The sequence below is a fragment of the Cheilinus undulatus genome, linkage group 5 (assembly GCF_018320785.1).
Source record: "Cheilinus undulatus linkage group 5, ASM1832078v1, whole genome shotgun sequence".
Classification (NCBI taxonomy): domain Eukaryota; kingdom Metazoa; phylum Chordata; class Actinopteri; order Labriformes; family Labridae; genus Cheilinus; species Cheilinus undulatus.
This window is the reverse complement of record NC_054869.1, coordinates 7,622,483-7,648,431: the sequence shown is the minus strand read 5'-3', so window position 1 is coordinate 7,648,431 and position 25,949 is coordinate 7,622,483. Positions and strand designations below refer to the sequence as shown.

Here is a 25,949-nt window from a genome sequence, read left to right as displayed (position 1 = left end):
ATGCCAAATACTGGGTTAAAAGTGACAAAATGGGGAAGAAAAAGTAGCGAAAAAAAGGACAGAAAGTGGCAAAATTTGTTTGAGAAGTGACAAAAAAAATGAGTTACAGGTGGCAAAAATGGTCAAAAAGTGGTTAAAACTTGACAAAAAAAGAGTGTAAAATGAGTAGAGTGGCAAAAATTTGGGAAGAAAAAAATGGCACTTAAAGGCAAAAGGCAGCTCAAATGGGTAAAAACTGGGCAAAAGGTGGCAAAAATGGTCAAAAAATGGTAAAAACGTGACAAAAAGAGTGTAAAATGAGTAGATTGGCAAAAATTTGGGGAAAAAAGCGGCACTTAATGGCAACAGGCAGCTCAAATGGGTAAAAACTGGGCAAAGGGTGGCAAAAAGAAGTGACAAAAGTGGTCTTTAAGCAGTAAAAATGGATTTAAAGTAGCTAAAAATTGCAAATAAGGGCAATGGAAATATACAGACACGTTTAAACGTTGAACGTTAAAGCCAACTATGTAAGCGTGGGAAACAAACTGATTAATGTGACTCAAAATGGATCATTTCTGAGGTTAAAGTTTCACTTTATTTAAGGTTTCTTAGAGGAATAATATTTCAATTTAAGACATAAAAGAGCAACACGTTGAGTATCACTGGTTTATATTATCTCACAGGGACATTTACTTGGTATGTTACCTGAAATGTTCAGGACTGCATGTGGGGGCTCTAATTTCCAAAAATAATTAAATTATGGTTGTAACATTTAAATGTTAATTTCCCATATTAAAGCCACTTTATTCGTACCCTAATGCATCATTGGTTCTCAAGCTGGATCCAGAAACCCCAAAAGGGCGGGGGGGCTGTCTGCTCTGACTTGTCAGAATTATACGTACAATTAGACGTATATTTTAAAAATATATATTCATAAACATTCCAAGTCCAAAGTTCAGCCTCACTGGTGCAGCCAGCTTGTCCACTGAGAGTAAACAGCTGACAGGAAACGGGAGCACTTTCCCCGGAAAGGAGGAGCAGCTTTTATTGTCGATGGAGAGCTGCTGTAATGGCGGTGCCTCGTCGCTCTTCGCAGCAGCAACAACAGCAAAACACTTTACAGTCTCCGCCGAGAAACAGCTCTATTTCGGGCGCTCCTCCGGCCTCTCCGCCGATGGCTCTGCTGACCTCGGCTGTCGGAGCCCCGGAGAATGAGAGAGAATGCAGCGGAGGGGTCGATATGGCCCTGGCCTCCCCGGACCTCCCAGCCCCGGTCCTAGCGAGCAGCGCGAGCTTCAGCACGACAACCTCTGGCGGCGGCAGCAGCGTCTCCAGCCCCGGATCAGGAGCCACCAGCCCGACTGATGGGAGCAGCAGCATCGGCGGGGCCTTTAGGGAGTTGTTCGAGGCCTGTCGTAACGGGGATGTATCCCGAGTGAAGAGACTTGTCGACTCGGTGAATGTAAACGCGAAGGACATGGCTGGTCGAAAATCAACTCCCCTTCATTTCGCTGCGGGTACCGTTGAGCTAAGCTAATAATACACCAGCACAATGTTTATTTTTCGACACTGGCTCGTCTACTGTGACGGCCAGCCAGCTACTGTTATTTTTGTCGACGTTTTCACAGCTAAACTTGTCTTCTGTTATTTGTGTTTTCGATTTACGTACATTACAACACCACATCAAGCCTGGATTAGTAACTTAGCATTACGTTGCTAACAAGCTAATCTGACGTCCACCATTCTCATTTGAATATCAAACAGAAAACGTCAACATTTCTTGTCATTAACTCCAAGTCAACAAAAGAGAAATCAAGAATATACATTTTATTCCTCTATAGTAGACATATTAGTCTGGAGGAATGGGATTGAATTGTTTAAAAAGTCACAACTGCAGTGTAACGCAGGTTGATATTTTGTTTGTTTAGCTAACATTAGCTTAACTTTAGCTTCAAACGTTGCTTCCTCGTCTGTGCTCACCACTTATTCATTGTTTTTCAGAGTGTAATACTTTCATTTGGTTAAAAAAATATACATTTGTAAGATTATGCATCTTAGTCTCGGTATTTTAAAGAATTTCAGATGCAAAAGCGAGGCCAATTGTTGGTTAAATACAATATCCATAAGCTGTTATGAAGGAAAACGTGCATTTCAGGGTTAATTTTGGCCGCTGTTTTTAATTTTAGTCGTAGCTTTGGTCTTTAAATGAAATGCATTTTAGTTTTAGTCACATTTTAGTCTTTTCTATTCTTTTTAGTTTTAGTCTAGTTTAAGTCCATAAAAAGTCCTCACATTTAAGTCTTTACTTTTAGCTCAAGAATTTATTTTCTTGCTGAAATCTGGTACCAAATCATGGCACTGTGTTCTACACACCCTGCCAAACCTGGGGTCCCTTTTTTCTACAACTGAGAGGCAGAATAACTACAGATGCATTGCATTTTGACAGATTTACCCACAGTGGAGAAATATCACATATTTTGAATGTCTGTTGAAAAACAACATACATTTTAGTCTAGTTTTAGTCATTTTGTCAAAAACTAAACTTAGTTTTTGTCATCACAGATCTATTTTTGTTAGTCTTAGTCTAGTTTTTTTCATGGGGAAAAAAGGGCTGTTGACGAATAGTTTTAGTCACTGTTGTAGTCGACGAAATCAACATTGTTGTATTTAATTGCTCTTGCAGGTTTTGGCAGAAAAGATGTGGTGGAGCACCTTTTGCAGACAGGTGCCAATGTTCACGCCAGAGATGATGGAGGACTTATCCCCCTGCACAATGCCTGCTCCTTTGGCCATGCAGAGGTCGTCAGCCTTCTCCTGTGTCAGGGCGCTGACCCCAACGCCAGAGATAACTGGAACTACACCCCCTTACATGAGGCAGCCATCAAGGGGAAGATAGATGTCTGCATTGGTGAGGATCCCTGTTGACTTTGCGCAAATCTCTGATGGCCAAATGCATATAAAAGTTTGAAATGTTATGTCTCTACCTGTCTTGAAGAGGATTAGGGCCAGATGTGGAGAAAAAAAATAATGCCGTGAACTATTAGAAAAAGGTTGAAATATTGCGAATAAAGTCAAACAGAAGATTTTTGACTCTGTTTCAATTTGAAGTATAATTTCAAATGTTCATCGGTACAGGGTGTTTTGTAGAGACAGTTAAGATTTGCTGTTTGTTGTCAACTTAGGTACCATTTGCACGAGTTGAGTGTACCTGTTGACCTCTGATAATTCGTGAATTATCCCGTGACCTCAGTGTTTGGTGTTGTGCATTTGCACGGGATAAACAAAGTCAGTGTAAACAAATTTACTTACTTTTAGAGGGAGAGATTAAGGTGCTGCAGTGCAGCAGCAATGAAAATACATTTTGGGTTTTTATCTCTAAATTCCAGACAAAAATGCAATATAGTGCCCATCTTGTTTTGCAGGTCACATTGTCTTCAGGTATCCTACATAATATTGTTAGTTTCCATTAGACATGTGCCAAAGTGTTGTTTGCTTTTTACATTTTATAGTCTGTGGCAAGCTGTCCATGATCAATAAATGAGTGAACAATCTCCTTTGCTCTCCCATTAAGCATCAAGGTCAAGTCTGTCATCTGTGTATATCTGCAGCCGATCAGATGGCAAAGAAGAGGAAAAGAAAGATTAACGCTGTTGTGTTCGTCCATACGCCTAGACTCCTCTCAAAATTTTGACTTTTTCTCAACATTATATTTCAACTTTATGCTTCAAATTTTTACTCTATTCCTGACAATTCGACTTTATTCTCAAAGTCCATATAATTTTTTTCCCGTCATCTCTGGCACTAATCCTCTTCTGTAGGTTTAATATGTGTTGATTTGTATAAAATGAAAATGTATCTTTTTTTCTGCACCTCTCTTTCTTACTCAGTTTTACTTCAACATGGAGCTGATCCAAACATCCGCAACACTGACGGCAAATCTGCTCTGGATCTCGCTGACCCTTCAGCTAAGGCTGTTCTCACCGGTCAGTCCTTCTCACCTGCCTGTCTCTTACTTTAACATTACAGACATTTGGCCCCTGATTCATTGATACACGTGCACTAAAATAATACAATAAAATGACATGAGACCAGACATTTTGCATTGCAGGTTAAGTATGATTTAAAGTGAAGGTGACCCTCCCCAGTTGTATTGCATTTTGTTAGTGTCATTGTCAATCTAGGAGGTGTGTAACTGCAGCAGGGTTCTCCTCTAGCAGCCGGTAAACCACCTCTGTTTAACTTAAGAATTTAATCAATACTATCGCCGGTAAAATTTCCACAGAATGGATTTTTGCAACACCATCATCAATGGTTTAAATGCATGTGTTGTGTTTTAGTGCACACATCAGGTAAAACCACAAGCACTGCTGACATAGTAAAGTGTGCTTTTGCTCTCAAAGTTTGATGGCTGTAATAACAGAAACATACAGCAAGTATGCTCACTTTGGAGCGTCTTTGTCCGTCTGTTTGGGAGCTTTAACACACACATCTTGTTTTAAACTCCATAATGAGTCAAAGATCCAAGGTTGTAGCTGTAAGCTCTCCTACTTCTGTCAAGTTCTTTAAAATTAAACTCTGTGGTTGTTGTTATTTCTAAATGCTTTTATTGTGAACGCCCATATCAAATGTGCTCAAGTCAGTAGCAGCTTGACACACCTTAGCAGGGCAGAGACAACACTTTAAAACTGAGTGTAGTGAGAAAGAAGTAAACACAGACAGACTTTAAAAAAAGTATTTTTTCTGTGATTTTGTGCTCAGACACGAGTTCAATGTGCCATCACAGGTAGTTTCAGGGGGAGGGGGAGGATTGTAAACCTACATTTGCATTTAAATGCATTATGTCTAAAAGTTTGTAATACTGTTAGCAAGGGCAAGAAAAATTCCATGATATGGTCTTAAGCCATATTGCCCAGGCCTATTTAAAATTACAGATGGGATTTAACACTAGCTTTAGTACTTGTCTACAGCACTTTAAATCTCTGAATAAAACAACAAGAGATGGGAGCGCTGATGGTCGAGCGCTTTAAAGCGCTACCCATGTACGCGGGCAGCCAGGGTTCGAATCTGGCCTGAGGCCCCTTACCGCATGTCTCTCCCCACTCTCTTCCCTGTTTCCGAGTCTATCCACTGTCCTTCCTCTATCAAATAAAGGTGTGAAAAGGCCCAAAAATAAATCTTAAAAAAAAAAACAACAACAAGAGATAATAATGTAACTCAAAGTTATTAACCCTATAAGAGTAAAGAAAACATCACCATCAATTCAAAAGACTACTTTGAGAGAAAATACCACTCTTTACCATGCAAGTCCATGGAGAGGGCTGTCTAAGAGTCTGTGGTAATAGTCATTTTATCAACGTGCTGCTCTTTACACAAACATCTGTTCCACTTTTGTGGCTGTTGTTAGCCATGATGGTGGCTTTAACTCAGTTTTGACTAACTCCATCGGCTCACTGAAGCCTTCTAATGTGAGCATTTCTCCTTTCACCAGTCCTCTTATTAGCAGGTTAATTTTCTTCACTCTGGGGCCAATACAAATGATGTGTGCTAGCAACAGGCTTATGTTTTGATTGCTCTTTGAGTCCCTTGAGAGTTGCCATAGCTGTCATGAAGCAGTTGTTGCTGTAATCCAGCTCACTGTGCTAATAAAGACAGAACCATGGCTTGTGAGAGATAACATTTATGTCTACTACTCATTATTTTCATGCTTTCTAGTATTTCAAACCAAGTATATTCAGTTTGAAGAACCTGAAAAGTAGAGGACACATAACACTAAATCAGTCAAAACATTGCAGCTTAAAACGTGAGATTACTAATGATGGCCACATTGAACCCTTGAATACTCATATCCATCTCTAGTTAAAACTGGCAAACTTCATTCTAGTCCCTTAATATTATTTTATAAAACAGGCATTTTCACTTAAAGCTCATCCACCATAGACTTAAATCAAATGTGGAATTGTTTAGAAATACTTGGACATGCCAAGGCTTGATCAGAATTTTTTGTCGTCTTCCTGCAGGTGAATACAAGAAGGATGAACTCCTGGAAGCAGCAAGGTAAGTGCCATATGATTGGTCAGTGCACAGAGTCAAACAGCTCCACAGTAATGTGCCCTTCTTTAAATTTAGCCCCACTCTTGGTGAGATAGTTGGTAGCTGTATCAAAGTAGTTGATTGGGAGCCTGACGAGATGCACTCGCAGTCAAAATTCATACTGATGGCTGGTTTACTTTCAATACAACTGGAACCGTTAAAACACATGAAATTCAGGAGGAATCAGTGTCTCACACATCATGTGTATTGTGCACATGGTGTAGACTTCTTAAATTAGACCAATACAGCCATCTTTAAAGTCCCAAATGTAGAGTTTTATTCAGTGTTGCATTCCATCATCCGTGACAGCCTGTGAAATGACATTCAGATTATGGAGCAGTGATTTTCATGCGAGGAATACATAATGACACCAGACTTTTCAACCGTGTAATTGCAGGAGTGGGAACGAAGAGAAGCTGATGGCTCTGCTGACTCCATTAAATGTTAACTGCCATGCCAGTGATGGACGCAAGGTAAATGAGCCACCTGTATCACACCATACCACTCTAAACAAATATCTCATAGCACCATTTTTAAACATGTCTGCATAGTAGCATATTACTACATATGATAAATGTTCTCAACAATTAATAGCCCAAAGGTTTTTGTGTCAAATGTTGTGAGAAGAGAAGAATACACCCAACAGTGTTATTGTGACTGGATTAGTTTGTGTTTCTGTGATGTAGAGAGGATTTATGTTATTGGATTTGTCAGAGGACATTCATATGAACCACCTTACTTTAGACCCACCACTGTGAAACATGTTCACCTTTTTCTCTGTAATGCATGAGTCTCATTATGCCATTCTTTAAAACCATATGCTTCTGTCATAACATCTCACCTTCTCGCTATCGATTAATGTCTAGGTTTTGTTTTCATGTTGTCACGTTCATAGAAGGGAGACAAACATTTTGGTTTGTAAATTCCACGTTGAATTTGTGCTGCTAAATGAGGAAAATATAATCCATAATCCCATGATCACGTTTTCTTGTCTTAATCTGGTTCAAAGTGTTTCACTGATGCTGAAGAAGGACTCACAGTGTGCACACTGTCTGCATCATGGTGCAGTAGTTTTGTTTTGTCTGGCTTAGATGGTGGATTATACTGTGGTTTTGTTTAACAGTTGATTAATCCCCATTTTAGTAATTAGCAGGCTTATCGTCTCCACTCGTGTATCTGTTTATTTGTTTATTTTTCAGAGACGCATGCAATGAACATTGCTTCATATGTTGCTGTCTCTGTCCCTGGCTAGGCTTTTAGTATTAAACAGAAGCATTAGACTTAAAGAAAAGCAGCAGTTATACAATACAAATGCAACTATTATAATACAAGACAAATCTGATTTCAACAGTGTGATGCGTTTGCTTGTCTCAGCTGGTATCCCTTTGTGCTCTAACCCATTTAGTCCAGATGCAACATCTTTGTGTTTTATCAGCTTTAATTTTCTAAAGATGAGTAGTGATACTAATGATGGCTGACAACCTGAGCAAGTAGGGTGGCATAGACGCCGACAGAAGCAGTCTTTCACATGATGACAAAAATAATTAATTAGGCAAGAACAACAAAATTTATACAGCAGCCAGATTTGTGATGAGACTGCGGACCTGCAAGTCAGGCTCCATGGATAAGGGACATGTTTGTATAGGAGAAGGATGAGGATATTGATGATATTTATCATTTTAAAATGATTTTTGAACTTGAGCACAAAGGCAATGATTTCCAGTTAACGCCAAGTGTAGTTTTTAAGTCTCATTCAGACTTAACAGATTATAATACATGCTGAAATTCTGTGCAATTCTTCAGAAAATCTGCAGGTTTTTAAACATATTTTCAGTCAATACTTGCATTTATAAGGCTTTCATTTTAGGTGGCTATAGGTGTAAATGGGTTAGGCACAAATGGTTAAGCTTTGGATTAGTGTTTCTAGTTGCAGTTGCTCTCTCAGGAAACTCATCAAGCGGGCGAGGGCACACACCATCAGAACAAACTGCTGTGCACCTGAAGACACAATGCAAGCACAGTAAGTGGAATTTGAGGGTTAAGCCTGGTGTACACTGTGCAATCTTGGAGTGTCACAGACGAAAGATGACCAATCATGGCAGTATCTTTGGTCATGGCGCTGGAATGGCGGTCCTATGCTGCACTGTGAGACAGGTTAACAGACAGCTGTCTTGCAACCAGAGATAGCCTAGGATAAAATTCTGACAGTGTCAGAAATTTAGGATGACCATCTCACTGTGTCTGCTGCTACAATCTTAGTCGACCAAATAAATGGGAATACAGGAAGAAATGACATAATGATAAAAGCCACAGTGGTGCAAGCAAACAAACAAGATGGCATTAGGATGGAGATGTTGAAACGCATAAGTTTGTTGGTTTCCAACATAGGTCTCAAAGGTTTTTCTAAGCATATGAATGCTACAGTTACAATGGATTTGTTGTTTTGCTTCGTTATTTAACAGCACTGGCAGTGTAGATGGAGGATGCATGCCTTTGTGGCATACTCTGATGACGTTTCTTTCTTGCATACCGGCGTATGTTGTAGACTGCGATTCAGCAGCGTTTAGGGGGAGTTATCCTCGTACAGTCTGCACGCATGAAACGTGATGTCATATGAGATTCATGTCGCACGGTGTAGCGTGCCAGAAAGTTAGAAGATTGGAGGCTTTAGTCAGAAAGGATTAGGTAACATTTTGACACAGATTTCCTTGATCATTATCAGTCACTGGTTTATGTACTCCTACTTGTTTTGTGTGCAGGTGCTGTTTTCTTAGAAATCATTAAGTGTTTTGTTTTCTATTTTGGAAAATTGTGTTGTTGTTTTTTTTGTTTTTTTTGCAAAATAACCCACTTCACTGCACCATGCATTTCCATTGTTGCTAACAACATTTAAACATAAGTTTATTAAACTCATTCCTAACCACATTTTCTTCCATAGCAGGTCAACCGGCCACCTTCCCAGTATATTCAGACTTTGCATGATCTAAGCCAGTATGTCTGTGTAGCTTTGCTATGGGTTTAAACCAGCAAGCACCATTTTAAGTCCTTTCCTTTCCACGAGGCCACAAAGAAAACTGAGAAGTCTCTTTTAACCCTCCAGCTCCACTCCCCTCCTCTGGCTCTGTCACATTTAATCTCAAACCATGTTTGACGGATCAAACAGTGATTATAAGCTAGGTCTTGTGTTTCTTTGGCGTAAGGATGGAGAAAAGACTTGTTTTAAAAAGATACTGTCATTTTGTAATTTTTGTTTCGTTTTGTTTTCCGTGTGACTCTGGCAACATTTGTCGATCAGTCAACATCCCAAAAAATGCTGGTAAGTCGACCTTGATAACGGCCACTTGATTGATGCACTGTTGTGATTTTCTTTTCTTTTTTTTCTTTTTTTTGTTTGTTTGTTTCATTCCTTTTTAATCCATTATTTTATTTGACCAATAAGCTGGCTGTCACTTGTTAATTGCACATCATGGACCTGGGTGTACGGGTCACTCATGTATCCTACCCTGATGCTCCTCTGTGTGTATGCGTGTGAGCCTGACGTGGTCGAGTCAGTGAGTGAGTGAGTTGGGATGGTGTCATGGTGACGAGTCATCTTTATGGATTTGGAGAGGAGCTCATAATATCCACTGCCTGCTCTCTTCGGCGTCTGTCCTCTCCTTTGCACACTCACCCACACACTTCTCCAACTTTCAATCACTCGCAATCACTTCAGTCAGTTCTGATTTGGCTTTTGTTTTGATTAATCATCGATTTCTGTTTTTGATGATCACTCATGCATGCCTGAAGGCCTGCCCCTCTGCATTTTGTCAAGCGAATCCTGAATATGTGTCTGTGAAATTTGTGTCTAAGTCACGTTGGATCACATGGTATGCAGTCATGAATGAACAACATTTTTCACCCGTCATTGTAGTCGTGCTATGCAACCCTCCGTGTTATGACTTCTGATTGCTCGTGTCATCCCAAACTGAATGATTTCTCTGTGATTGGACTCACCGTTCATCTGATTTTAACACTGTAGTTTGAGATCTAACAGTTGGCCTTGTTGGTTTTGGATTAACATCACTGCATGGGAAATGAAATGAAATGAATGACGCCCCTCTTTTATGATTGCAAGCTTGACCTGAGCTATACTTGTGACTACAGAACAAATGCAACTGAAATTGGATTTTGCAGCTTTGCTAAGACTAACGCTTCTTTTTCATTTCTAATAAAGCCATTTGATTTAATCCCACTTTAGCTTTGCAGAGCTGCTTTCTCAAACACTCAGCCTGCTTTTTCTTTGCATCTTTTTACGGTTGGGTTTGTTAGCATTATGTCAAATATGGCCTTTTAATTGCAGGTTCAGCTGTTTTAAGTTAATTGACAATTTTGTATTTATAAATATAAACTCCAAATCAAAAACTTACAGGTTTAAAATCCTGCACAATTTTATTTTCCCCCCTTTGGCTTGATGAGTATCTGAATGATCCTCGCTCTTAATAAATTGAAGTTTGTAACCTGCTATCATCACCCAACCGTAACTCTAATTGCTCCATTTTAAATTAATAGTCTTAACAGTCTCACTAGCCATCTTTTTTTTTTGACATCTAACCACACAAAAACTTAATTTTAACTCACAAGACCCAAGAAAAAATTGTATTGTCAGATGAAAGTGGAGGTTTTTTAGGAGAGTTTGAAGTTTCTTAGCCTTTCTTCTTTGGGTCAGACAGAAAATCAGCAGCCAATGACTTTTATCGCTGGGTTTGCCCACAAACTTATTGACCCTTGCATCATCATCATAATATCTGCCATTTGTCTGCAACTCACAGAGCCTAGCCTGCACAATGCTTCTGGCCCTAATCAGCTGCTTGCTCCTGTGGCCATCGAAGGCAGTGCACACTAAAACCATGCTGCGGTCTGTGTCTGTAAACAAGCTGTCCTCTCTTACAGTCCACGCCGCTCCACCTGGCTGCCGGCTACAACCGCGTCCGCATCGTTCAGCTCCTCCTGCAGCACGGAGCTGATGTTCACGCCAAGGACAAAGGGTGAGACTGATTAAGAGAAGAATCACTGATCATTCAGTTATAGTTTGTGACACTAACCTGAGGGTCCTGTCCATGCAGTGGTCTGGTTCCTCTTCACAATGCCTGCTCATACGGTCACTTTGAGGTCACAGAGCTCCTGCTCAAAGTAAGCAAACAAAAATTTCACTTCTTTTTTTTTATGCTTGCACTTTCAGAGATGATGAATGCATCTGAGGGGCACTTGTAAATCAGAAAGGGGTAAAGGTAGCATAACGTGCGCACTTCACTGAAAGAAACTAAAGTCAAGAACTTTTTCTTTTCTTCTCTTCCTTTATTAACTTCTCTTGTCTTTTCAGCAAGTTCCATGTTACACTCTATAAAATGGAATAGGGTTTTTAGTATACCAGATTTTTTAACTTTTTAAAGATTCCCCAAAAAATCTGACGCCAGTGATACACATTTCATACGACAGCAATAGAAATACAACTCCAAGACACCAAATTTTGTCCAGTTTCTTATTTCATGATCAATAAACAGCAGGCAAACCTCTTCACAACTACGCTGTCAGGCCCAACAACTGAGTTTTTTTCTTTTTTGATAACACACATCAAATTGTGAGCTAGGATCAAGTTTTGATATATCCTTTACTGAGTTTTTAAAGTTGACTTTCTTTTTTCCTGCATGTTCTCTGCTCTGACGTGCAATTCTTTCTGCAGCATGGCGCCTGTGTCAATGCCATGGACTTGTGGCAGTTCACTCCCCTTCACGAGGCGGCGTCCAAGAACAGAGTTGAAGTTTGTTCCCTGCTTCTGAGCCACGGGGCCGACCCCACCCTTCTGAACTGTCACAGCAAGAGCGCAGTGGACATGGCCCCGACTCCTGAGCTTAAAGAGAGACTCACCTGTAAGTTCTCTCAAAACTGAAGTACAAACTCTAAAATATAAAGTTATTAGTGGAATCGTGCTCACACATGCTTTGCAGAAGACAGATTTTTATATTTGCTTTTTGTTTCCCTTCCATGTAGATGAGTTTAAAGGTCACTCACTACTGCAGGCGGCCCGAGAGGCAGACATGGCCAAAGTAAAGAAGACGTTAGCTCTGGAGATCATCAGCTTCAAACATCCTCAGACCAATGAAACGGCTCTGGTCAGAACAACAGCTTTACTGCTGCTGCTACTTGGCTGCAGCTATTACTACCATTATTATTAACGTTACTGCTTCTATTTCGATGCACTGTGGAAATAATCACAGCTCACAGTAAAGATGTCATACAGTCCCTCTATTGTATGGGAGTGACTGTGAACTTTTCTTGAGAATCCAGCACACTGATTAGATATTTTTTTCATGTATTGCAGCACTGTGCTGTGGCTTCCCCTCACCCAAAGAGGAAACAGGTGACTGAGTTGTTGCTGCGCAAAGGTGCCAACATCAATGAGAAGAACAAGGAGTAAGTCAATCCGATTTTACTTTTAACATTGAATTGAAAAAGATGCAAGATGATTTTTTAAACATGGAAAGATACACATTAAAGAGCGCAAAGATTTAAAAAAAGTTATGTCTACTGGTACAACATTAGCCTGATCATAACTTCTGCCTTTTTGTCTTTAAGCTTTATGACACCCTTGCATGTCGCTGCTGAGAGAGCCCACAATGACATCCTGGAGGTACTGCAGAAACATGGAGCAAAGGTCAGCGTGTTTCTATATTTCCATCCATATCTTGATGAGGTTAAATTTGAATCCAAATTTTTATTTGTCACAGACTGTTAGACATGGTACAGTACATGTTGAAATGCTTTTAAAGGCCTTTTAGTTTGTAGCTTCAAGTTCATGGTGCTGAACTGTGACATCTCACACTGGCTCCAGGTAAACGCGGTGGACACACTCGGTCAGACGGCTCTCCACAGAGCAGCGCTGGCAGGTCACATCCAGACTTGCAAACTCCTGCTGAGCTACGGGGCCGACCCCTCCATCGTGTCTCTGCAGGGATTCACCGCTGCTCAGATGGGCAACGAGGCTGTGCAACAGATTCTTAATGGTAATCTCACACTGCAGCCTTCTGGAGTGTTTATGTCTGACTTCTAGAGGTCAAGTGTCAAACTATGTGAATCCTCTACCAAATACATGATAGATTTAATATGCTGAAGCATAAATATTTATGAATATATTATCAATGCTGAATGGGCTGCTGTTTTACGAATCTATCTTTTCCCAAGAAAATCATGATGATGGGAATTCATATGATACATAGTAGTCCTTTCAGACAGTGTTCAATTTGCCTGTAATTCATTTCTTCTCCTTTTCTCCCACAGAAAATGTTCCCACACGTAATTCTGATGTGGATTACAGATTTCTGGAGGCGGCCAAAGCGGGGGATTTGGACACAGTGCAAGTAAGCTCATTGTTTAAGTATTTGTACTAGCAGAGACTACACTTTGTTTTTGTAAACTGATAACTTCCAGCTGAGTGAGTCCTTGGCTGCTTATATATTAGTTTAGTTTTGATTAAAAACATGTCTGATAATTTCTGTTTTAATAAGTTACTGTGACAATGACATCTACAAATACATTCAGCTGAAAGCCACCAGTTTACAAGCACAATAATTGAATTGACCCACTGGGATTATTATGAGGAAAACATTGAGCAGATGGTGCTGATCTGACCACCAGTCATCAATCTTTGCTGATCTGTTGTTACTATTGAGTATTGATGTTTATTATTATGTCAGTTTGAGATCTGAATTATCACCATATTCACTGTCTCCTTATTTTTAGTCTTCATCCCACACATCATGTAGTTGTACATGCTCGGAACTTTCTCATGTCCTGTAGTCACACATAACATGCGGGTAAATACATTTACAGCAATGCTCATGGTGCAGCTAGATGTATATAAAAAGTGAAACAGCCTTAGCGAGAAAAAAATATTCTTTTTGTATTTTGTATATTTTGGTAACAATTCCCCTCCGTTCCTTGTGGTTTGGGGACTCAAGTTTATTCTTCTCATAATCTTTTAATTTTTTACAAGCTATTAGCGGTATCTCACACAGTACATTTGTATTTATTTGAGTCTCCCTTATATGTCTTTGTAAATCCCACTGTTTTATAGTTACATTTTTTATTGGCAAACTAAAATGTTGATGAAGAAGTTTTCTAGTAAAGCTGCTTTAAAACTTCTCAGTTCAGTTCCCATTAAAAATTTTGTCTCTCTTTGTGGCAGCAACTCTGCACCCCCCAGAATGTGAACTGTCGGGATTTGGAGGGCCGTCACTCCACTCCTCTCCACTTTGCAGCTGGTTACAATCGAGTGGCTGTGGTCGAATACCTGCTACACCACGGAGCTGATGTCCATGCAAAGGACAAAGGGTGAGGTGTTTTTTTTTTTTTTTTTTCTAACTCCTCACCCTTCTGCGGAAGTGTAAAATGCTCTGCAGATCCTTAGTGTCAATATGCCAAGCTTCATGTTGTGTTTCTCCTCCTGCAGAGGCCTGGTCCCCCTCCACAACGCATGCTCCTACGGTCATTATGAGGTGGCAGAGCTGCTGGTCCGACACGGAGCTTCAGTCAACGTGGCAGATCTGTGGAAATTCACCCCACTTCATGAAGCAGCAGCTAAAGGCAAATATGAGATCTGCAAACTGCTGCTAAAGGTGAGGATAAGTCATTGTTTCTTTTGTAGTGTGGGTTTTGCAGTCTTGTAGGTTTTGAGGCAAAAATAGACCCCTGAGGCCACAGAGTCTCATTTGGTCCAGGCATGTAAAAAATGCAATAAAGAGCAAATATTTTTTTCTTTTTGTTTAGCATGGAGCTGACCCCTCCAAGAAGAACAGAGATGGAAACATGCCTCTGGACATGGTAAAGGATGGAGACACAGACATCCAGGACCTGCTGAGGGGCGACGCCGCCCTGCTGGACGCTGCCAAAAAGGGCTGCTTGGCCCGAGTGCAGAAACTCTGCTCCCCAGAGAACATCAACTGCAGAGACACACAGGGACGCAACTCAACACCACTACATCTCGCAGGTAACTGATGATGATGCATTCCTTAATGGAAGATAGAACTGCATGATATGGCCTAATATTCATATCTTTGTTTTGGTTGTTTCTGTTTGAGCCAAAGGTCACAGAAATATCTTTTCACAAGTCTCTGCGTGTTCACGACTTTGTAATGGTACTGGTGGATTTAAGTTTAATTTCACTCCTTCAGGTCTATGAAGCTTTTACTGATTACACCACATTTCCTGATTTGGGCTTTCAAAATAAAAGCACTACAGCAAAATAGCAACAATGGGCTTTCACTGTGAAGACGTTGTTTGAAAGCAGATCTATCATTAATTTAACTTATGGGTTTTTTTCCATTATGACTTTTGCCGTGCCGATCCAAACCAAGCCGTGTTGATTTACTTTTCCATCATGAGTTAAACTGCGCCAGGTTAAGCCGAGTCGCCCCAGGAATAGCTCTGCTCTGGAGCAGGGCCCAAGCATACACCCCCCGCCTCCAAGTGCATTACAGTGACGTCAAAGCAATTGGCAGGGTGCGATTTACCGGGCCCAAGCGCACAACCCCTTGTCTCCAAGTACGTCACAGTGACGTCAAAGCAGTTTGCAGGGTGCGTTGTGGAGGGGAACCAGGCCTCTGCTTCTGATATCCCCCCTTCTGATGATAAATGTTCATCCCGGGGATTCGTTTGATCTCTACCTCTGCTCGGACTGACTTCATCCAACTCTTTAACACCGGTGGTCTAATCTGAGGATTCAATCTGCGACTGAAACGTGCATGAACATGACCAAAACTCAAGATTTATGTGCTCGCCTGAGCTAAGACAGTTTTATTTTTGCTCTAAGATGATCTAAAGACAGGAACACTCAGCTCTAATTCCTGTCTTTCCTTCTTTGTTTAGTCAGTTTTTGTCATGTCATAAAGAAATATTGATCTGGTAGTGAAATCATACTTGACTCTCAGCAGGTGCAGTATTAGTGTCTGTGGGTGAGATCAATGTGGGCTCAAACCACCACGTCATCAGCTCTATATGCACCTTTGAACAGGTAGCACGGTTGTGGTGAGAAAACAAAAGCCCCTGCTGTGCTCGGCTGCCGTGCTGAGTCAAACCAAGTAGAGCTAAGCCACTCAATGTAATGGAAAAAAACCCATTAGCTTTAGCAGAGATGCCCGTCAGCACACATTGCAGCTGTTACATGTGCTTCTCCAACCTTGTTTCTCGTCACAGCCTGCTTCTCTGAATCCTCACTGACGTAAAACAAGTGAGTCATGAGTTAAAACACACCCTTAAACCGTTGTTTAAGCCATCATTATACAAATCACTGCGGCACTGAGCTTAAGTCAAACTAAGTCAATCCAGTGTTGCTCATAGCATGTGTTAAAGCCCAAGCCTGACAGAAACGGTCTGCAAAGCATGAACACTTTTAAATGCTGTTACTAAACACATTAAACCATAAGTGGGAAGAACAGATGTTTTACCTCATTGCTGTGCTTTACGTGAGATACACTGATGCAGACAGGTGACGTTTGGCTTGTTACCTGGCAGTCTCTAGTATTGGAGTAAAACAAAATGATAGGACTCAGACTGAGGGGTGTCTGTCACATATCACTATGCTAAGCTAACCCTGGCATAGGTTTATGACTTGCACTGCGCTACAGCACAATACATGTGTTTAAACTGGTGATGAAGTTGTTGCAAAACTCAATTTCGAGGCAGAAATCTATCCACAGATGATACTGATACCAATTTACTGCCTACCGCTAGAAGAAGATTTTATGATCGTCTGTCTGCTTTCTTTTGTCTGGTTGTTTAACGTCCGTCAGTTTTATTTATTTTATATATTTATCTTTTTTCTGCTGGATCCTGATCAAAAAAGCTCTTGATCTAATTGATTAGATTAAATAATAAAATAATAAAAAGATGCTGAATAATCGGAGTTTTTATGCTCTTTCTCCTCAGCTGGTTACAACAACCTGGAGGTGGCAGAGTATCTGCTGGAGCACGGGGCTGATGTCAACGCGCAGGACAAAGGCGGCCTTATCCCTCTTCATAATGCTGCTTCTTATGGGGTCAGTCCACACAACATAAACAAACGACTCCCACTCAGGGATGAAGAGTTGCTGCCTCTGCCTTGAGCTCTTACAAACAACATAAGTGTCATTTGATTAGTCCTGTGTGACTTAAGTGAACCTAAACTGATGACACTGTGGCCTCTCCTCCTACAGCATGTGGACATCGCCGCCCTGCTGATCAAGTACAACACATGCGTGAACGCTACAGACAAATGGGCATTCACCCCCCTCCACGAGGCGGCACAGAAAGGTCGCACTCAGCTATGTGCACTGCTGCTGGCTCACGGAGCCGACCCCACCATGAAGAACCAAGAGGGACAGACTGCTCTAGACCTCGCCACGGTAACACCCTCTCTCGAGCATTAATAGTTTAGGTCCACATGGAGGTTTTGAACAGTGTGCGCTAGATCTGCTGGAACTTGAATCATAGCAGTCTCATCTTGTTTTTATCTGTCCTCCCTGCAGGCTGACGATATCCGTGCCCTGCTTATGGACGCCATGCCACCAGACGCCCTCCCAAGCTGCTTTAAGCCACAGGCCACAGTGGTCAGTGCCTCCGTTATTTCCCCTGCCTCCACGCCATCCTGTCTGTCAGCCGCCAGCAGCATAGACAACCTGGCAGGACCACTTACAGAATTGGCCGCCGCAACTGCTAGTGGGACCTCCGGAGTGGCAGATGGAGCCACAGGCACTGAGCGCAAGGAAGGAGAAAGTGAGTGTCTTGTCTTAACAACATTTATTATTGATGAGATTACAAAGCAAAGCATTAATAGCAAGCATTTCTGAGTTCTTCTTAAGGAAAATATGCTGCAACTTTGTTTTAGATATTACATTTTTATTAATATATCGACATGTTCTTATTTTCATAGTGACGATGCTGGACATGAATATAAGTCAGTTCCTGAAGAGCCTGGGCCTGGAGCACCTGAGGGACATCTTTGAGAGGGAGCAGGTCAGTCACGTATCATTAGATTATAGTTGATAAGGTAGATCAGAGCTTTCATGCAGTAACATGGTTGCTTTGAATATATAGATATGTTTTTGGTGTTGTAAAGATAAACTGAACCAAACTGATAAACAATCTTGACATCAAAAGTTCAAGTGCATCAGTCCATGGGACCCTGGATCAGAAAAATTTAACATAAATCTGCTAGTGCACTAACTTTAACGTTAGAAATCAGTTCACTTGAGGCCTTCTTTACACGACAGTGTTTTGCTTCGTTTTCCTTTATCGTTTCCAAAAAGTTCCACGTTTACACGGCAACGTTTTGAAAACAATCTCCATCTACATGAGATCGCAAAAAACACAAAAACGATGCAGTAAGGTGATTTAAGGCACAATAAAACTGTCTCTACAACAAGGACAGTGCTGCACATTTACTGTTTGTCATGTGTTTTTGATAACGTGCAACACTTTAATTACACACGGGTGCATGAGAATATTCATCACTAAAAAAAACTTTCACTCTGACGCCCATTTCCAAATTGTTCTGTTTTCAGGCACCAAAACGCTGTTCTCGTGTAAAGGGACAGCCAAAACACTACAAAAGTTTTGCATTTTTACCTGAAAACGTTGCCATGTAAACAAGGTCTGAGGCTCTGCTGCTTGTTCCTGCCATGCTTTGGTCAGCATCGTCCATCTCACGGGGCTTTTCATTGATCTTTTACCTTTCCACAAGAATTACATTATAGGAAGGTGCCTGCTAGGTAGTTAGGTGTGTCACATGGAGCATCACTGAAGCAGTACAGTTTACTACCCCAGCAATCAGATCATGTAGACTTACGATGAAGAAAGAAAAATTTTGAAATGTCTGCCCATCTGTATGCTTTAGAAAGAAGTGATTAAGTTCAACAGCAACGCAAATTTCTAAGATGTTAACATAGCAAGCAGCACAAACAGTACAGAATATTAAAAATGTTTCTTAGTCAGAACTCAGAGAAGTGAGCCATTGGAGACTCTTATGAAATTCACTGTTCATTTTACATTAAATAAGTTCTGTTAGTTGTTTTTTTTTTCTGTGGGGCCTGATCTTGGTAAAATCAGACAAAATCAGTTGAAATTAATATAAAAACTTGCTATATTCATTTTCTTTAGATCACTCTGGATGTGCTGGCTGACATGGGTCACGAGGAGCTGAAGGAGATTGGAATTAATGCTTATGGCCACCGACACAAACTGATCAAGGGCGTGGAGAGGCTGCTGGGCGGCCAGCAAGGTAGGATGCAGCTTTGGAAGATCTGTTAGGAATTGCCTTGAGACAACGGTGTATCTGTCTGCTATTCTCTCTATTTTATTATAGAGGAGTCAATAAAGCAGACTTTATAAATGGACTTGAATATATTTCCTTCCAAGAATACCATCCATAAAAACAAGGTTTATTATGTTTTTCAGGTGCCAACCCCTACCTGACATTCCACTGTGCCAACCAGGGCACCATCCTGATCGACCTTGCCCCAGATGACAAAGAGTATCAGTCTGTAGAGGAGGAGGTGAGCCTAGTTCTGTCTTTATGCTTCGTTTTAACCAGTATAGTTTTTAATTTAATTTATTTTATTTGATAGGGATAATGCAGTTTAACATGGATTCATTACAGAGCATGAAGCTGATATGCTGCACAGACAGTTTGTAGGGACTCTTGTCCCTATTTGGGCCTTTGAATGTAGAGTTCATAAAATGTACATTTAACAGCATAAAATGGCTTGGTAGTTGCCATTTTATTTTGCATTGTTTTTTTATTTTTTTTTCATCAGAAGCTGCTGTAGCTAGAATTTGATGTCAAAACTATTTGCATGGGGTGCTGGTGTAGCTCAGTAGCCCAAAAGATAATCTTTAAAGGAAAACTAAACGTGTTTACAGACTCAGCATAATCCAAGGAAGTATTTTTGATTGGGATTAGTTGTTTGCACTACTTGGTTTCATGCTACAAGAGGAATTTGAAGTTGTTACGTAACAGCTAATCGAGTAGATTCCTGCAGGATGCTTTATAGCTACTGCACATGCCTGGAGACAAAGCCTTATTTGAAACTTGGAACAAGTATAAACAAATCTCGATAATTTAGCAATGATCTGTGATGAATAATAAACCATGCCACACTTGTTAATATGATTTAAACACACCTTGAGGGAGCAAAAACTTGAATGTGTTTACTTTTTATTGATTTTTCTTCTGCTTTTTACTGTATCCAGCCTCACATTTTAGTAGAAAAACCACAAAGCATCCACAACACTAATCTATGTCTGATATGCTGGCTGATGGGCTTTTTAACTGGAAGAACACAGCACGTGAGGGTTAATGGTGTTTTATCTGATTTTAGGCTTTCCTCTACTGGCTCACCACAGGGGTTAGACCTCTCAATGCTTTTCTTGTTGATTTTATACCAGCAAATACCAGAGTCTGCACAAGAGACATCACATCATCAAATTTACTGATGACTCAGTAAACGTGTCACTTCTTTCCAGTGATGACCCTGATCATGACCCAGTTTAAGTGGTGTTTTTCAAGTGGTTCAAGACACTTGTTTTTATTTCAAGAAGAATCCCACTGCCGTCTCTCTGTTGTTGAACAGTGGACAGTATGTGGAGAAAGTGAGGCAGTACAAATACCTGGGAGCTGTTGTTGATGGCAAGCTGTGCCTTGAGCCTTGGGTGGAAGCTGTCTGCAAGAATCTGGACATGGTTTCTATGAAAATGTTTTATTCTTGTTTTATTGAAAATGTGCCTCCATCCGCTTTTATTTGCTTTATGGTTCACGTAACAGGAATCAGCTGCTCAATTCACATGCACTTTGAATGACGTGACCGATTCTTTTCAAATTCATAACTCGTAAAAAAGGCCCATTTAGTCCTGGATTAACCAAACCATCCACTTTTCAAGGAATTAGGCTGCTCCTGTCTGGACACAGATATATCCTTCTGATATGTAGGACAAACAGGCTGATCGTTGATGATGTTTTTGTGTTGTGTCCTGCAGATGCAGAGCACCATCAGAGAGCACAGAGACGGAGGCAATGCGGGTGGTGTGTTCAGCAGATACAACATCATCAAGGTTTGTACCAGGAATTCCTCTGTACTTGTTCTCTGGGCTGATCTACACAGACTAGACCAGCTCTTACATTAAGTTCATCTTTGGTCCATGGTATCTTCATGGTGTAGCATGATTGAAGTGAGCACTTTGGATTCTTGGTGTTGGTCGTTATTGAAGCCCAGCATTTTGTCACTGTGTTCTGCAGATTCAGAAGGTCGTAAATAAGAAGCTGAGGGAACGTTATACTCATCGACAGAAGGAAATCGCAGATGAGAACCACAACCACCACAACGAGCGGATGTTGTTTCATGGTAACTTTACTCACCTTTACACAATCTTAATAGTTTTGTACACCAGCATCAGGTTTCCATGAGACAACTGAAGATTAGTGCCACTCATTTGAGCTTTTGCAATTATGTAATTTTTATGATCATTAATAACATCATTCTGACACTGTGGTCGCTTCTTCTTGCAGGCTCCCCGTTTATCAACGCCATCATCCACAAAGGCTTCGATGAGCGCCACGCCTACATAGGAGGGATGTTTGGAGCGGGGATCTACTTTGCAGAGAACTCTTCAAAGAGCAATCAGTACGTCTACGGTATCGGTGGAGGCACAGGCTGCCCGACGCACAAAGACAGATCCTGCTACCTGTGCCACAGGTAACTTTAACCCTTTTTGAATACTTGCTGCTGGATCTATTGATGCCAATGTTTGACGTGACAGATTAATATACCTGTTACAGTATCCACAAACATACAGTTAGATTGGAAAATGATTGATTCACCTAAAGTATTGTGATTTTTTGTTTATTGGACCACTTTAAAAAAGGGCTAATTCTTTTTTTGATTTTATAATCATGGCATCATGACCCTCAGTATAGGCAGGGACGATGCATGACTTGTTTCGTCAAAGCCTCAAGCTTTAAGAATTATAAATAAAGCTTTAACTCTGTCATTCCTTGGTTATCTCTGACTCAACTGAATCATAAATTAAGATAAGTGTTTCCATCCAAAATGAAAGACAGCATCCAGGAATGAGTTGCTCCTTGACTGTTTTGTATAACAATTCCATTGCATTCAGCAAAGTTGATAGCATGCAGTTTCTGTGCAGTTGTATAACTCTTCTACATGTTAGCTATGCTCTACACCAGTGTTTTCCAACATTTTTTTGAGGCACAGCACATTTTTACATTACGAAAAATCCCAAGGCACACCACAAGCCAACAATGACACATTACGAGTTCAGTTACTTAGTAGCAATCTTTGAGAGCTCTCTTAGACACCTTTGTGGGTTTTCAGTTTAAAGTTGCCTGTTCCTCAGTTTGCTCCTGCAGGCGAAGAAAATAGTCTATGATCTTGTTTTGAAGTGGCAGGTGTTTCTAATGTGGCACTGTTGGATAGCTTTTCTCTACACACCAAGCATAACAGAGTCACAGTCATCAACATCAGGAAATATAATGTCATTAGCAGCTAACACACCTCCAAATGAAACTTGTAACTACAGGTGTGTTTACTAAGAACTATAACACAGAAAGGAATTCAAATATATTTCTGGCATTTTAAGCTTAGACTTGAGCTCAGTATGCCATCACAGGCTTGTTTAAAGGGTAGGAGGGGGATTAACCCTTTTGGCTTTGTAATACCAAGCCAATGCCCTACTGTCACTTCAAAGGAAAACAAAACAATATGCATTTAAGGCCATATCACCAACTCTACTCACAATTTACAATGAATGAGGTAAAAATTATAAATCGCATCAGCCTGCTACGGTGTGTGATGGTGGTGGCTGCACTTGTGGAAATGAAAGAGATTTTCTGAGTATTTTATAAAGCTAGATGGTTTCTTTTAAAGTTTTTTTGAGTGTTTTATTATGAAAACATACAATACATGTTAACAACTTAAGGCGGCCTTACACCTAACGATTTTTCCTCCAAAATTCAAAGTCATAGAAAAGATTCCAAAGTCGGAGTAAAATCATGGGAATCTTGCTAGAGTCACAGCTCGCTCCTGTAGTCTCAGTCGTTGGGTGTAAGGTGTTCTAAGACTCGGTTTTAGCCATTTTAAGGCAGTCTGTCTTCAGTCTTAGCGTTTTGATAATATCAAATGTGTTTGATATTGTCGTAAGCAAATTAATTCACTTCATGCTTCAAAATATGAACGTGAGTGTAGATCAATCTGGAGCCACTGAATGTCCACTCAGAACTCAAGAGACCAAAAAACTTTTCTGCTCAGAGCTGCAGTCAGATCTCTGCTCCTGTGTTTGTGTGTCTTGTCTGTCAATTCATTCCAGGCTGACATGGCAGTTGTCAAAAGAGCAACTTGTGGGTAACTCTTGTTTTTTGTCTGCGATCACAGGCAGATGCTGTTCTGCAGAGTCACTCTGGGGAAGTCCTTCTTACAGTTCAGTGCCATGAAGATGGCCCACGCGCCCCCAGGACACCATTCAGTGATCGGGCGGCCCAGCGTTAACGGCCTGGCCTACGCTGAATACGTCATTTACAGAGGAGAACAGGTAATTAAACACATTTTATCATGTTAAGAGTTTATCATTCTAGATCCTCTTCTTTAACATTTGCATAGAAAAACACATTTAACATCATGTTTGAAGTGTTAACTAATGTCTGTTTTTTTCCTGAAGGCTTACCCAGAGTACCTCATCACCTACCAGATCCTTAAACCGGAGAGTGCAGCCCAGTCTGCAGCAGGAGCCGAGCAGAAGTCATAGTTACCCTAAAGAAACGCGCTCACAAGGACTCAATGCTCGTTTTTTTCTCCTTTGTAATGCAAATGCCTGAACACCTTTTATTTACCGAACACATTTCCAGTAGAGCCCATGGTGACCAGTGCTGTATAATACTCTCCATTATGGTGATGACACACTTTGTTTTGCATTGGCTGCATGTTAATACAGAAGCATGTGAGGCCCAATAGCGTGCGTGGGTTAGTTCCTTCCCCCTCCTAGTCGATCAGGAGGATGCTCGTTGAGACTTTGAAGTATCGGCATCAACAGTTTGTATCTCTTCATTGCCTTGTGACTGTGCGGAATCACCGACCCCTCACCTCTCCACAAACTGTCACACTGTCAGAGCCTGAAACCTGTGGACGACTACTGCCCCACCATTTCTGGGTTCATCCTGTACAGAATGGCCTTTGGTTACTGTGATTTTAATGCTAAACTTATGACACTACAGGTAACAGTTCACCATTGCTATGCTGTAATGCTAACTGTCTTACCAAGGACACTACAAACAATGAACTGATTTTTTTTTTGTGGTTTTATTCAGAACTGGGCATGCTCCATTTAGAAAGGTCTCTGTTACATCACTATTTTATCATTATCAAGGTCTGGACTTGTAAGAAAGAAGATGTGTGCTTAGTTACAAAGCTGAATGCAGTGTAAGGCATCAGAATTACAAAACACACTAAAGGTTGTACATTAAAGCGTTATATACAGTATATATGACTGTGCTTTGAGACAGTAGAGTCAGTAAATGTTCATAATGTTGAAATGTGCTTGTGATGCCTTACAAGGTAACTCCTGATAGCCAGTGAACTCATCAAAGCACCCTATCTGTCGCCATGGTCTTACTCACAGACATCCCACGCTTATGGATTTGCACTTTTACATAGAAAACTATTTAAGTTATTTTGAATTTAAATTGCAAGTTTGCGGGAAAAAATATTTGTACAGGTTGTGTAAATGGTTGTGTATAACTGTTGCTGTTTAACAGTATCTTTAAGTTCAACTGTAAATGACATGATCTTTTTCCTTTCATGCCTTCTTGATTCTCCCAACTTTTTTTCTAATAAATGTCCCATTAACAGCTCCTTGTTTGTTTTTATCAAAATGGCGTCAACTTTGTCAGCATGTCTGTTTCTCCAGAGATAATAGATATTCATTTTGTTTTTCTCATATCAAAAGTTGATGTTGCTCATTTTGCTCACTTTTAATATAATGTAACTTGGGCTGTCAGATGATAATCTTAAATCATGATTAATCTCCTCTTTTGTCTCATTTTTTAATTCCACTTTTTGGCATTTAAAACTCATTTTGGATTTTTATACTTTCTTACACTAAGGGTAACAGACTTCCTGTTTGGATGAAGACCTGCTTTTATTGTGAAAGAAAGTAAGGGATTTTGGTTGCCAAATATGACATGAACTTAACCATGGAAAAAGGAACTTGCCATGGATCGATAAGAAAAATGAGGGAATGGTTAAGGGGGAAAATGTTTGATAAAATGGTGCATATGCTGTCTGACATGTCCACTGAGCTGTCTGTGAGTTTTTAGAGTGAAATGAGACATTGAGAGTTTGATGGGGGAGAAAAAATTAAAAATGTAGTTCATCGTGATTGTTGAAAAAAAAATAATTTGCTCTATTATGGGCTGTAGTAAATTTCTTACTTAAAATGAGAAGTCACCACTCAATTTGACTTACCAGTTTTTGTAAGTCTTTATTTGTCTTGCACCTTAAGAAGTTCATTGTTAGGGGTGTGCTCCTTTTTTACTTTCTTCCATAATTAATTGCTGACAGTCCTATGTGTAATCAAGAGGGGCTATATAACCCCACTTTTTACATTCACATATGGCATGGGAGGTGATTTCTTCTGAAGTTATTAACCAGCCATGTAATAAAACAACATCAACAATAACTATGATAATGATAAAACTGTTCTATCCATGTGGCATTTTTGTTAAACTACTAAACAGTAGTCATGTAACAGTGTGCTAGTGCCACTCTAAAACTGCCTAAAATTTTTAAGTTTAGGAAGTTGCAAGT

The 25,949-nt window shown here is 40.4% G+C and overlaps 1 protein-coding gene across 2 annotated transcripts; it reads left to right on the top strand.

The window, feature by feature from the left end:
* Positions 1-995: 995 nt before the first annotated feature.
* LOC121509471 (poly [ADP-ribose] polymerase tankyrase-1) lies at positions 996-24,991 on the top strand. 2 transcript variants are annotated; one of them, XM_041786888.1, is made up of 28 exons: positions 996-1,496; positions 2,663-2,887; positions 3,867-3,962; positions 5,997-6,033; positions 6,467-6,542; positions 9,365-9,385; positions 10,999-11,093; positions 11,172-11,238; positions 11,789-11,975; positions 12,097-12,218; positions 12,428-12,519; positions 12,682-12,760; positions 12,938-13,109; positions 13,384-13,463; positions 14,291-14,436; positions 14,555-14,720; positions 14,872-15,091; positions 17,029-17,138; positions 17,295-17,483; positions 17,607-17,853; positions 18,011-18,093; positions 19,237-19,357; positions 19,534-19,631; positions 21,112-21,186; positions 21,371-21,476; positions 21,641-21,827; positions 23,523-23,679; positions 23,806-24,991. In XM_041786888.1, the coding sequence occupies exons 1-28, from the start codon at positions 1,049-1,051 to the stop codon at positions 23,890-23,892; spliced, it is 3,789 nt and encodes a 1,262-aa protein (XP_041642822.1). In that variant the 5' UTR covers positions 996-1,048; the 3' UTR covers positions 23,893-24,991. The 2 variants fall into 2 exon arrangements, with proteins under 2 accessions (XP_041642822.1, XP_041642823.1); XM_041786889.1 differs by lacking the exon at positions 9,365-9,385.
* The last annotated feature ends 958 nt before the right edge of the window (positions 24,992-25,949 follow it).